Genomic DNA, 12,623 nt, shown 5'->3' with positions numbered 1-12,623 from the left:
TGCAGCTCTGAGATCGTCGGGATTCTCCACGACGCTCCCGCCAACTGCCTTCCTCTGTCCAAGTTCACGGAGCTCTACGAGAAAAGGTAACTGACCTGATGTTACACCACACCCCTCTTGCGCACTCATTGTATGATTAAAAAAATACTACTTGGCTAGAATAAGATGCTATACAATGCTATCTTTGCTGTATACAGGGAATGAGTTACCTGTAATGGGAAAATTCTAGTTTCGCATTGCTTTTCTCTAACTGGTTTTTGTTGGAATGCGCCTCTACCCGGACCTCCTTGGACCGGTCAAGAGCTCAGACTGATGAGGCACCGCTACGTCTCCCCACATTTCAATGATCAAATAATATTTGCCTAAAGGACAGAGTTTCCTGTGTTCTCATCAAGTAGAAGAATGCATAAGGGGATCCCTGCTGCTTATGTGAACGGTATACACCAGGCACAAAGGTTTATGTTAGATAACGCTAGGAACAGGTAGGGTGGCTTAACAGTGCAAGGAGTAGGAGACGGAGCTTAGATGCTGAAGACGAAACAACGTATGTATTTGTCCATAACCCATCATGACGTGTGTCATCTATTGTTGACTACCATCTGGTTAACCAATACTATAGTTTTATTGGGGAGCATTTCCATAAACCTGTCTGGAACTGTATAATAAATAAGCTTTTGCCAATCCCTTGGACCTCTCCTTGCGGAGCTCTGAGCTCTTAAGGTGCGTTCACACCAAATGCGAAGGGGCGACACAACTCCATACAAAGTCAACGTAGAGACGCAAATCTTGATTTGTCGCGTAACACTTTCTCCCTGCACAGGCGAGCGCGTTTACGAGGATTTGCAGCGCGAAAAATTTGCTCGAGTTGAAATATCTCCTCTTTGCCGCGACATTCGCGTGATGATGGCCAATCAGCGTTCAACAGCGTGGCCACTGAGTGACATTTGTAACGTAACAGCCAATCAGCGTCCAACCGTTCCCTGCAGTGCAGTCCGGGGTAAACTGCAGCAAATTCGCCCAACCAGTTTATGATTTGTCGCGTGACAAAACGTGGGCGAACGGGCGACAAATGTCTTTTGGTGTAAACGCACCTTTTAGAGGGACGCAGGGCGAAAATATGTAAACTTTCCCATCACTGGACCTTGAGTTGAACCCAGTGACTGGGTCAAACTGAGGCTCTGAATGGTGTCCGACAGTGGCGAAGCTAGACCTTTTTTGGGTGGGCTCAAGCCCACCCAAAACTTGCCTTAGCCCACCCTATCGTTTCGTCTTCAAATCTAATATTCTACAGGGTTTTTTTACACAAGCAATGAGAGGATGGATGCTGTACACTAATGAACAGGCTCAAATGGGCTAGTGAAATCGAGCGCAATCTTCCTGCAGGAATCTCTAACCTCTGATTGGTGGGTGGGCGTCTCCTGTTTGACAAAACCAAAAATGCAGCACGAGCGCACCTAACATAGTTTTTGCTGTTTTGTCTGTCAAAGAGGCTAGCTAGTCTTTATCAGAAAATCCACGATTTCCAGCTGTGTTATAACATGACCTGGTATTAATAATAATAATAATCATTTTATAACCTTGACATAATCTGTCGGATGTCTATTAAATGACAGGTGACCACAAGGCGATTTCACCTCTTCCTCTTCTTGAATTGCATCATGTTTTAGTCAGCAGAGCCTTGTAATGCTGCGCAGCATGAAGAGCATGATAAGGTGCAAGGAAGGGAAAATGTTGACATGGGGGCTATTTTTTGGTTGAAAAAAACGCTGGCATTATTTTATCAGCTGAGGGTGTTGACATTGACGTAACAATGTGAGCTAATCAACAAATACAACATGTTCTAATGCTATGAGACTCAGGAAAACTCCTTCAGCTGATTAAAAAAGGCAGCAAAAGGCAGACGGGACTTAGTGTCTTAATTATTTAAATAAGTTACTTATTTTATTTTAAATAAACATAATACCAAGGGTCAGAAGTTTTACAAGAATTTTGATCTTACAAAGTCATGACAGAGGGACTTGGTGTCTTTATTCATGCTTGAAAGATGAACATATATCATTTTTTTTTTAAAGGGAATAAGCTGATGAAGCTGACAAGTGACCAAGGTTTACTGTTTACAAATATTTTTAATTAAATGCAAACCCCAGTGAATCCTTGTTTCTCTGTTTTGAGATTCACAGACTTGGCAGTCTTGTTTTAAATGTTACAAATTGAGTTAATAAACTGAACTTGGAAATAGTTTTAAGTGGTTCCAGATGTTATCTCCGCTAATTTTATTAATCTAAATAAATAAATATGAGCAGGGTCTCAATAGTAGGCTATTTCAATTCTGGGAGGGTGTGAAGAAATGTCTGTCTCCTAGGGGGGGAATGACAGAAAATAATTGAGAACCACTGGTCTAGAACATGTTGTACTTGTTGATTATCTCACATTGTTATGGCAATGAAAACGCCCTCAGCTGATAAAATAATGCCGGTAAAAGCTGATAAAATAAAAAAATTTTAAACTGAAAATTAGCACCCCTTTATTTTTGCATCAGAACAACAAGATTCTTTGGCATCATAAGTTTTATAAAAATGTATGGGTCCCTGAAAGTGAGACAACATAGTTTAGTGCTCCCGAAATAGTGGTCGGTTTCTCGTAGTATTCGGCTAGTACATGTTGTACTTGTGGATTTTTTTGCATCGCAAGTTTTATAAAACTATGTTGATACAATTTCTAAAATTGTATGGGTCCATGAAAGTGAGGCGACATAATTTAGTGCTCCCGAAATAGTGGTCTGTTTCTCATATTATTATTCTAGTACATGTTGTACCAATGTGTTTCAGTAACCTATTCAGGAAAATATGGTCATTTTTGAGTGAAACTTACACAAAGGAATTGTAATATACCTCAAATTTGTTCTTACAGTTCATATCCATTTATTATTCCTTCATCCAAAGAGTCTTTTTTCCTTTCATCCCTTTAGTGGTTCTGAACTGCATTATTTAGCTGACATTGCCAGTTATTGGCTTAGACTTACAACAGCATAGTAACTAAGAAAATAAAGGTTGTGGAAAAAAAAATCTTGGACAGGAATTTTTATATACTTCATATACCCCTGTGACTTCCTGGGGTTGAGCCCCCCCAAAAGTCAGAACCTAGAATCGCCCCTGGTGCCGACCACATCTTCACCACGCCTCTCTCCTGCGGGGCAGGTTCTCCCGTAGGCTGGCGGTGGGGGACCTCTACCGGCTGCCGGAGGTGGTGGCGGTGCGGGACCAGGGCGGGGCCCGGCTGGTGTGCCTCGTGGCGGGGGGCCAGGCCCGGCAGAGCCCCCTGGGGTCCTCCCAGTCCCAGGAGGCGTCCTCCTCGGCCTGCAGCAGCCCCGTGGTCTTTGAGGAGCTGGAGTACCACGAGCCCGTCTGCCAGCAGCACTCCACACTGCACAACTTCAGGTGGGTGGGCGGTAGGGGTGAGCGATTCATCGAATTTGATCGCGATTTTGATTTTTTGGGGTCAAACGATCACAAAATTAACATAATCGAGATTTCAATTTTTTTATTTTTTTATTTTTTAATTATGTTTTATAGAAAGGGCAGAACAGCTGGATACATATCAGTATATTATTTTCGATTGGACATTTTTTCTTTTTGACCATTTTGTGTACATATTTAAGGTGAAATTTCAAAGTTGTCAGTTACAAAGTTATTTTTGGGAGAGACATGCTGAATAAATATGTTCAACAAAAATGTTTTCAGACTCAAAAATAATCGTTTGAATAATCGTGATTTCAATATTGACAAAAATAATCGGGATTATGATATTTCCCATAATCGAGCAGCCCTAGTGGGCGGGTGAGAGAGTGGGTGGACGGGTGAGGGATCGGGTGGGTGGGCGGGTGAGACAGTAGGGCAACAGTAGCTCAGGAGCTAGAGCTGGTTGACTTGTAACCGGGAGGTTGTTGTTGGTGTGGCCCCCGGCTCCTCCTAGCTGAGTATCGAGGTGTCTCTGAGAAAGGACCTCACCCTGACTGCTGCTGACGAGCTGGCTGTCGCCCTGCGCGGGTGACTCCGCCGTCGGTGGGTGACTTTGTGCATGAATGGGTGAATGTGAGGCGATATTGTAAAATGCGTTGAGTGGCCACTGGTTGGGAAAGTGTTGGATAAATGCAGTCCATTTACCGTATGAACTCATTCGTCCAACTTCCCTCCCCTGGTTTGTATTCTGAAACGTATGAACAAAAACCCTGCTGTGTGCGAGCTGGTGTTCAAAGCCCACCTTGTGTATTTATCCGTCACGCAGTGAGGCGGACTTCGACCCGGACTCGTATCAGATCCCCTTCGTGGCGATGTCCCTGAGCGCCATGGCCCCCCAGGTCCACGGCCTGCTGCAGTGCCACGACGGCACCCTCCCCCTCCTCAGGTACACCCCCGCGCTGGGGCCCGTCACTGTTCAGTCGTCAGGAGGGCTTTAAGGGAGGGGCGATGAGGAGGAGGACGTAGGGTCATCAGGAGGGCTTTAAGGGAGGGGAGATGAGGAGGACGTAGGGTCATCAGGAGGGCTTTAAGGGAGGGGCGATGAGGAGGAGGACGTAGGGTCATCAGGAGGGCTTTAAGGGAGGGGCGATGAAGAGGAGGACGTAGGGTCATCCGGAGGGCTTTAAGGGAGGGGCGATGAGGAGGACGTAGGGTCATCAGGAGGGCTTTAAGGGAGGGGCGATGAGGAGGAGGACGTAGGGTCATCAGGAGGGCTTTAAGGGAGGGGCGATGAGGAGGAGGACGTAGGGTCATCAGGAGGGCTTTAAGGGAGGGGCGATGAAGAGGAGGACGTAGGGTCATCAGGAGGGCTTTAAGGGAGGGGCGATGAGGAGGACGTAGGGTCATCAGGAGGGCTTTAAGGGAGGGGCGATGAGGAGGAGGACGTAGGGTCATCAGGAGGGCTTTAAGGGAGGGGAGATGAGGAGGAGGACGTAGGGTCATCAGGAGGGCTTTAAGGGAGGGGCGATGAGGAGGAGGACGTAGGGTCATCAGGAGGGCTTTAAGGGAGGGGCGATGAGGAGGAGGACGTAGGGTCATCAGGAGGGCTTTAAGGGAGGGGCGATGAGGAGGAGGACGTAGGGTCATCAGGAGGGCTTTAAGGGAGGGGCGATGAGGAGGAGGACGTAGGGTCATCAGGAGGGCTTTAAGGGAGGGGCGATGAGGAGGAGGACGTAGGGTCATCAGGAGGGCTTTAAGGGAGGGGCGATGAGGAGGAGGACGTAGGGTCATCAGGAGGGCTTTAAGGGAGGGGCGATGAGGAGGAGGACGTAGGATCATCAGGAGGGCTTTAAGGGAGGGGCGATGAGGAGGAGGACGTAGGGTCATCAGGGGGGCTTTAAGGGAGGGGAGATGAGGAGGAGGACGTAGGGTCATCAGGAGGGCTTTAAGGGAGGGGAGATGAGGAGGAGGACGTAGGGTCATCAGGAGGGCTTTAAGGGAGGGGCGATGAGGAGGAGGACGTAGGGTCATCAGGAGGGCTTTAAGGGAGGGGAGATGAGGAGGAGGACGTATGGTCATCAGGAGGGCTTTAAGGGAGGGGAGATGAGGAGGAGGACGTAGGGTCATCAGGAGGGCTTTAAGGGAGGGGCGATGAGGAGGAGGACGTAGGGTCATCAGGGGGGCTTTAAGGGAGGGGCGATGAGGAGGAGGACGTAGGGTCATCAGGAGGGCTTTAAGGGAGGGGCGATGAGGAGGAGGACGTAGGGTCATAAGGAGGGCTTTAAGGGAGGGGCGATGAGGAGGAGGACGTAGGGTCATCAGGAGGGCTTTAAGGGAGGGGAGATGAGGAGGAGGACGTAGGGTCATCAGGAGGGCTTTAAGGGAGGGGAGATGAGGAGGAGGACGTAGGGTCATCAGGAGGGCTTTAAGGGAGGGGCGATGAGGAGGAGGACGTAGGGTCATCAGGAGGGCTTTAAGGGAGGGGAGATGAGGAGGAGGACGTAGGGTCATCAGGAGGGCTTTAAGGGAGGGGAGATGAGGAGGAGGACGTAGGGTCATCAGGAGGGCTTTAAGGGAGGGGAGATGAGGAGGAGGACGTAGGGTCATCAGGAGGGCTTTAAGGGAGGGGAGATGAGGAGGAGGACGTAGGGTCATCAGGAGGGCTTTAAGGGAGGGGAGATGAGGAGGAGGACGTTGGGTCATCAGGAGGGCTTTAAGGGAGGGGCGATGAGGAGGAGGACGTAGGGTCATCAGGAGGGCTTTAAGGGAGGGGAGATGAGGAGGAGGACGTAGGGTCATCAGGAGGGCTTTAAGGGAGGGGAGATGAGGAGGAGGACGTAGGGTCATCAGGAGGGCTTTAAGGGAGGGGCGATGAGGAGGAGGACGTAGGGTCATCAGGAGGGCTTTAAGGGAGGGGAGATGAGGAGGAGGACGTAGGGTCATCAGGAGGGCTTTAAGGGAGGGGAGATGAGGAGGAGGACGTAGGGTCATCAGGAGGGCTTTAAGGGAGGGGAGATGAGGAGGAGGACGTAGGGTGGCTTGCTGAAGGAAGCCTGCAGGAAAACCGTTGTAATTTGTGGTTCTAACCTACAACCTTTTATCCAGAATTCATATAGAATTCTAATCATCCTACTGCTATTACCTATTACTAATAATTTTTAGTGCTTGGCGCTTGGTTCTATGAACATGCTAACTGTACAGATAGAGATATATTGTTGTTTCTCCTTCTTCTGACAAATGGACTTATTTTACTAAAACGCTAAATGCGTCTGCTAAATGACCCTCAATGTAAATGTACTACTGTCCCTGACATTAATTATGCAGTAGTTCTTACACTTTTTGGTTTCATTTTGGGGCAGATGAAAAGACCACTGGATTCTTACTGTGCGTTTGTGTGTGTGTGACTCAGTTTCCCAGAATGCTATGCGGCAGAGTTCGGCCCGTTGCAGCTGGGCGATGAGACACAGGAGGGCGCTGTCTCTCTGGAGCACCTCATCACCTGCCTCCCCAGCATCACCGTGGTTACGGCCCAGAACGGCTTCAAGGTCATCAAGTGGATCCACAACAAGCCACCCGCCCCCAACTCTGGTAGCTCACGACAACAACCATAATCCTATCTCTGACCCTGACTTTAGTTCACAGGTTTGGTGAACAAGACTCCTGCTGATCGTTTCGCACTATATTTGTCTTGCATTAGGGGTTTCGAATTTAAAGATGTCGTTAGATAACACTGCTCCAAAATACCCTTTATTTGATTTTTGGAAAACAGATTTTGCGCACCTAAAATGTTTGAGAAAGAAGCATATTTAGGGTCACTTATTTGTACTAGGGGTGGTTAAGTTCAGAGTCTTGAGGAAAACATGCAAATGTGTCTCCATGACAACGATGCATGTTGTGTTGAGCTCATGTAAAGTACAGACTGTTCCTAGTTCCCGAGGACAGGCAGGGGTCACACTCTGTGTTTAAGTTCCTCAAATGAGTGTCCACGTTTACCTCCCACCCAGTGGGGTGATCTTTGAGTCTTTACTGAACTATGGTTAGTTTATAGCCTCGGGTTAACCTTAACCACACCTGTCAAACTAACCCCCCGCCCCCCCATCGCCCTCCGTCCCCAGAGCCGTGGGTCCAGCGGTCCAAGAGCCCGGTGGGGAACCCCCAGCTGATCCAGTTCAGCCGGGAGGTGATCGACCTGCTGAAGAGCCAGCCCGCCTGCCTGCTGCCCATCCACAAGTTCATCCCCTCCTACCACCACCACTTCGCCAAGCAGTGCCGCGTCTCTGACTACGGGTACCCCAAGCTGCTGGAGCTGCTGGAGGCCGTCCCCCACGTCCTGCAGGTACGCACACACATACACACACAAACACTCACGCACGCAAGCACGTGCCCACACACACACTCATAAAAGTACAGACACGCACCCCAAAGTACACACTCGCATGCAAGCACGCACACACCCCAAAGTACACATTCACACGCACGCATACACCCCAAAGTACACGCGCACACCAGAAAGTACACGCACGCACACACCCCAAAGTACGCGCACGCACACACACCCCCAAGCGTGCACTCACTCACACGCACTCACTCCGCCATCACGCCTTTATTTGCTCTTGACACAACCTTGGCTGTAGTAAGCAGTTATTTATTGAACTCATAACTTAATCGTGTAATAAATAACTGAACATCAGAGTTTGGCTTGCCTGTTTTTCCTTTTCGGATCCTTCGACCATTCCGTGTTAATCAGTGTATGGGGCAGAATATTCCGTCTTATTCCCTAATAACTAAGGCTTGAGTAATGCTGTCATGCATAAATCATATTGTTTTACAGAACTCTGATCTGTAACCCGGTGTCCTGTACTACTTTCTCACCGGCTATGACCTGTAATGTGTATATATTAGGGCTGTCAGTTAAGAGCGTTATTAACGGCGTTAACGCAAACCAATTTTAACGGCGATTTTCTTATCGCGCGATTAACTAAATGTATCTATTTTTTTTTTTCCTTTGGCTCAAAACATAGAAGCAGTAGCCTGACTGCTATGTTCAAGGCAGTATGTTTGTATGTTCATCGTTTAATTGCACTATAGGGTTTTTTTTGTATCGTCTTGTTTTGATCAGTATATGCCAATGTTGTTATCAATAAAAAACATTTGCACAAGGCAAGCCAATGCAGCCAATGCATTAAAATGAGAACAATTAATGGGACAAAGAAATCAAGGGATATTTAGCATAGAAAAAACATTTGCGATTAATCGTGAGTCAACTATGGCATTAATGCGATTAAATATTTTAATCGCTTGACAGCACTAGTATATATGTAATATTGGTCTGACGGTGTCGTGTTGGTGCTCCCCAGATCCTGGGCATGGGCGCCAAGCGTCTGCTGACCCTGACGCACCGCGCCCAGGTGAAGCGCTTCACTCAGGACCTGCTCAAGCTGCTCAAGTTCCAGGCCAGCAAGCAGGTGGCCATCAAGGACTTCATGCAGGCCTACCACTGGTCAGTGCTCTGTTCTGCAGCCAGACTCCAACTGAGCTCCAACCCGTCTCCATGAAGGATAGTTTACTTAAAATAGAAAAATGCACTTAAAAATAGTACTTGGCCTCTTACCCTAGCTGTCTCTGTTGTATACGGGGATGGGTAACCTAGCGATGTTAGCGCTTGGCACCGGGTTCTATGAACATCCTTACTGTTAGCATAAAAGGGTGCCCATGGACGGGCTTTGTTTGACAACCTTGGAGTCTTCCAGCGAGACAATACAAACTATGGTCTTGCTTGTTCAGCACATTAGCTGCATTACTTTTCTATTGACTTTATTGCCGCATCCAGAGATTGAGACCTGTGTGTTTGGCTGAAGTCGCCTACGTACCGCTGTAGTCAGCCTTCTGGACGTTGCTTCAATTATTAATCTTGGTTACACGATTTATTAATTTGGTGACATCTGTATGGTTTTATTGCTGGTTGGTTGGTTGGCTGTACACGCGTTTCTCAACCACCCCCCCCCCCCCCCCCCCCTTCAGGTGTTTCTCCAGAGACTGGCGGGTCATGGACTACGGTGTCTGTGAACTCATGGACCTCCTGAACGAGATGCCCGAGACCACCGTCACCCTCACGCGCCAAGACACCCACCTGGTCATCTCCGTCCCCAAGAGAGGTCCGCACACACGCACGGATAACGCCTTAGGGAAAGGGCTGCTTTTAGTTCAACCTGTTCAATCTGCAGCTCGGTTGGGTAATGTCTGGACCTGCAGTTCCAGCTCGTCTTCTTAACAGGACACTGTTGGTCTGTGTTTTCATAGTCTCCTCCTTCTCTGGGGGGGGTTACTCCATATTGTAACTAGTGATTACAATTAGGGCGTTTAGCAGACGCTTTATCCAAAGAGACTCATTGGTTAATAGACACATTGACACACCGACGGCAGAGTCAACCATGCAAGGCGACAGCCAGCTCGTCAGGAGCAGTTAGGGTGAGGTGTCTTGCTCAGGGACACATCAACACTAAGCTAGGAGGAGCTGGGGATCGAACTAGCAGTGCATGCTTGTAGAGATGTTCCAATATTCTGAATAATGTTGCCTTACCGATTCCTGAACTTCAGTATCGGCCGATACCGAGTAAATACCGATGGATCATTCAGCATTGTAACTGCTGACATCACTTGCTCTTATTCAAGGGTTCTCTTGCCATGACAGCAATGAAAAGTCGGTTCACTTACTGTCGACAATTTTAATTTTCAGATCTATATCATTTACACTCATAATCATAATACATAATTTGGAATCTAGTAGTTAAGCGTGAGCATCCATGTTTTTCCGACTTGTTTGCTTGAACACTCGTAGGTCGGAGAAGACGTGTTTCCCATCTGACTTCCAACCTCTGACTGTTAACGAACGCAGCATCACACCGTAGTGTTTGATGTTCTCTGCCCGTGTAGTAAACGACTCGCGTTATGGTATCAGATCGGGGCACAGACTTGCGTACTCGCTGATACCCGATACTGCATTTCAGGCAGTATCGGAGTAATTTCCGATGCCTGTATCAATATGGGAACGTCTCTAACTGTGCCCTCTGGCCCCCAGAGCGCACCCCGGAGGAGATGGAGCGCACCAAGCAGTTTGGGAAGGAGGTGGTGGACCTGCTGCGGCACCAGCCCCACTGCCGCATGGCCTTCAGCAAGTTCATCCCCACCTACCACCACCACTTCGGGCGCCAGTGCAAGCTGACCTGCTACGGGTTCACCAAGCTGCTGGACCTGTTTGACGCCATCCCCGAGGTGCTGACGGTGAGTGGATGGCCTCACAGCTCCCCCCCCCCTCTGGGACGTCATCGCAAGTACAAAGAGTGTCATGTTGTATGGTGGCGTATATGGAGCTTTTAATCAGATGTTTATATCGTGTTGAAGGGATTTGATGTATTGTTTTCATTGTTGTTCTTGTAATTAGATATTTGAATAACGAGTGCCTAATGTTCTGGGTATTGAAACGGGGTCCGGTTAGTGTAGGGGTTTGGGGATTGAACTCGGAACCCTTGCGCCTCGTTCACACTACATGCGTCCGTCGAAGGATGGGGGCTTTCTGACGTATCCACGTGTTCTTCCGGGTTGTAATACAAGGGGTGTTATGCAAATACACAGTGTCCTTGCGTGTATTTGCATAACGCACTCTGATTGGCCGATGGATCCGTCGCTGCCTGGACGCTGGGATGTCCTGTAGACGCAGACATCCAAGAATGCGGAATGAGTCTGAATTCACGTACAATTTGAGTTAAAAGCGTCAAAGCCAAATTGTACCAAACAGATCTTCAACCTTGCTACAGTAAGAACCTGCACTGCCTTCTCGTGCTGAGTGGTCCCGTGTAGTGCTGCCTCCTGGCCTGACCCTCCTCCTAACCTCTGTGCCCCCCCCCCCCCCCCAGGTGCTGGAGTGCGGGGAGGAGAAGGGGCTCTCCCTGACGGAGGTGGAGCGTGTGAAGGCGCTGGCGGCCCAGCTGGTGAAGCTGCTGCGCTCCCAGAGGAACTGCTCCCTGCCCGTCAGCCTGCTGCTGGCCGAGTACGGCCGCACCTTCGGCTACGGCCTGCGGCTGCAGGACTACGACGCCGCCTCCCTGCCCTCCCTGCTGGCCAAGCTCTGCCACGTCGTCAAGGTAACGGGAGCCGCGCCGCGCCGCGCGGTCGGGAATACGAGGGGGGAGCCGGGATGAGTCGGGAGGCCTTGTTGGCAGCGTGGTGGCAGATGTTGTGGATATATGAACAGCCCGCCCTGCCCTTGCCGCGTCAGTGCATTAATAATCAAATAATAATCAAATCTGAGTGTTAAAAGAAGTGATTTTGCATTGCAAACATCCGTCACTGATTGGTCTATCATTCCCACTGGCTACCAGGAAGTCGGTATTATGGACTCTTCCTCAAAGCCTTGTGCCGCCGAAGCATGTCTTCATACAAAGCAATAAATAAATGGCTAATGATTAAACATTTTTCATCATTATTCATAAGGATATGTGTACGGGATTGTTTCAAAATTGTTCAGGCTATTCAGGAAGTTGCTAACCTCGTGTGTGTGTGTGTGTGTGTGTGTGTGTGTGTGTGTGTGTGTGTGTGTGTGTGTGTGTGTGTGTGTGTGTGTGTGTGTGTGTGTGTGTGTGTGTGTGTGTGTGTGTGTGTGTGTGTGTGTCTCTGGGTGTGGTCTCTCTCTGTGTGTGTGTGTGTGTGTGTGTGTGTGTGTGTGTGTGCGTCTCTGGGTGTGGTCTCTCTCTGTGTGTGTGTGAGCGTCTCTGGGTGTGGTCTCTCTCTCTCTGTGTGTGTGTGTGTGTGTGTGTCTGTCTCTGTGTGCGGTGTCTGTGTCTCTCTGTCTCTCTGTGTCTCTGTCTCTGTCTCTCGTTCTGTCTGTCTCTCTCTCTGTCTCTCTCTCTGTCTCTCTTTGTCCCCCCCCAGGTGGTGGACGGGGCTGATGGGCAGCGCGAGGTGCAGCTGATCAACAGGAAGTCGCTGCGCCTGCTGACCTGCCAGCTGCTGATGCTGCTGATGTCCGAGGAGCAGCCGGAGGCCGGCGTCAGCGTGGAGGAGCTCAGCCAGCGCTACCTGGCCGCCCACGCCCTCACCCTCAACCCCTGTGAATACGGCTTCCTGTCCCTCAGCGAGCTGCTCAAGAGCCTGCCCTACCTGGTGGAG

General features: G+C 49.3%; 1 protein-coding gene across 1 annotated transcript in view; it reads left to right on the top strand.

The window, feature by feature from the left end:
• marf1 (meiosis regulator and mRNA stability factor 1) overlaps window positions 1-12,623 on the top strand; it is a gene marked incomplete at its 3' end in the record, with an annotated part of 25,225 nt that extends 12,602 nt beyond the window's left edge. Inside the window, 10 exon segments of the mRNA XM_030350565.1 lie at window positions 6-86; window positions 3,198-3,437; window positions 4,285-4,404; window positions 6,868-7,046; window positions 7,574-7,794; window positions 8,816-8,958; window positions 9,480-9,613; window positions 10,537-10,739; window positions 11,372-11,599; window positions 12,387-12,623. Coding sequence (XP_030206425.1) covers window positions 6-86; window positions 3,198-3,437; window positions 4,285-4,404; window positions 6,868-7,046; window positions 7,574-7,794; window positions 8,816-8,958; window positions 9,480-9,613; window positions 10,537-10,739; window positions 11,372-11,599; window positions 12,387-12,623 — 1,786 coding nt within the window.

Source organism: Gadus morhua, chromosome 3 (genome assembly GCF_902167405.1).
Source record: "Gadus morhua chromosome 3, gadMor3.0, whole genome shotgun sequence".
NCBI lineage: Eukaryota > Metazoa > Chordata > Actinopteri > Gadiformes > Gadidae > Gadus > Gadus morhua.
This window is presented reverse-complemented; position numbering and strand designations above follow the sequence as displayed.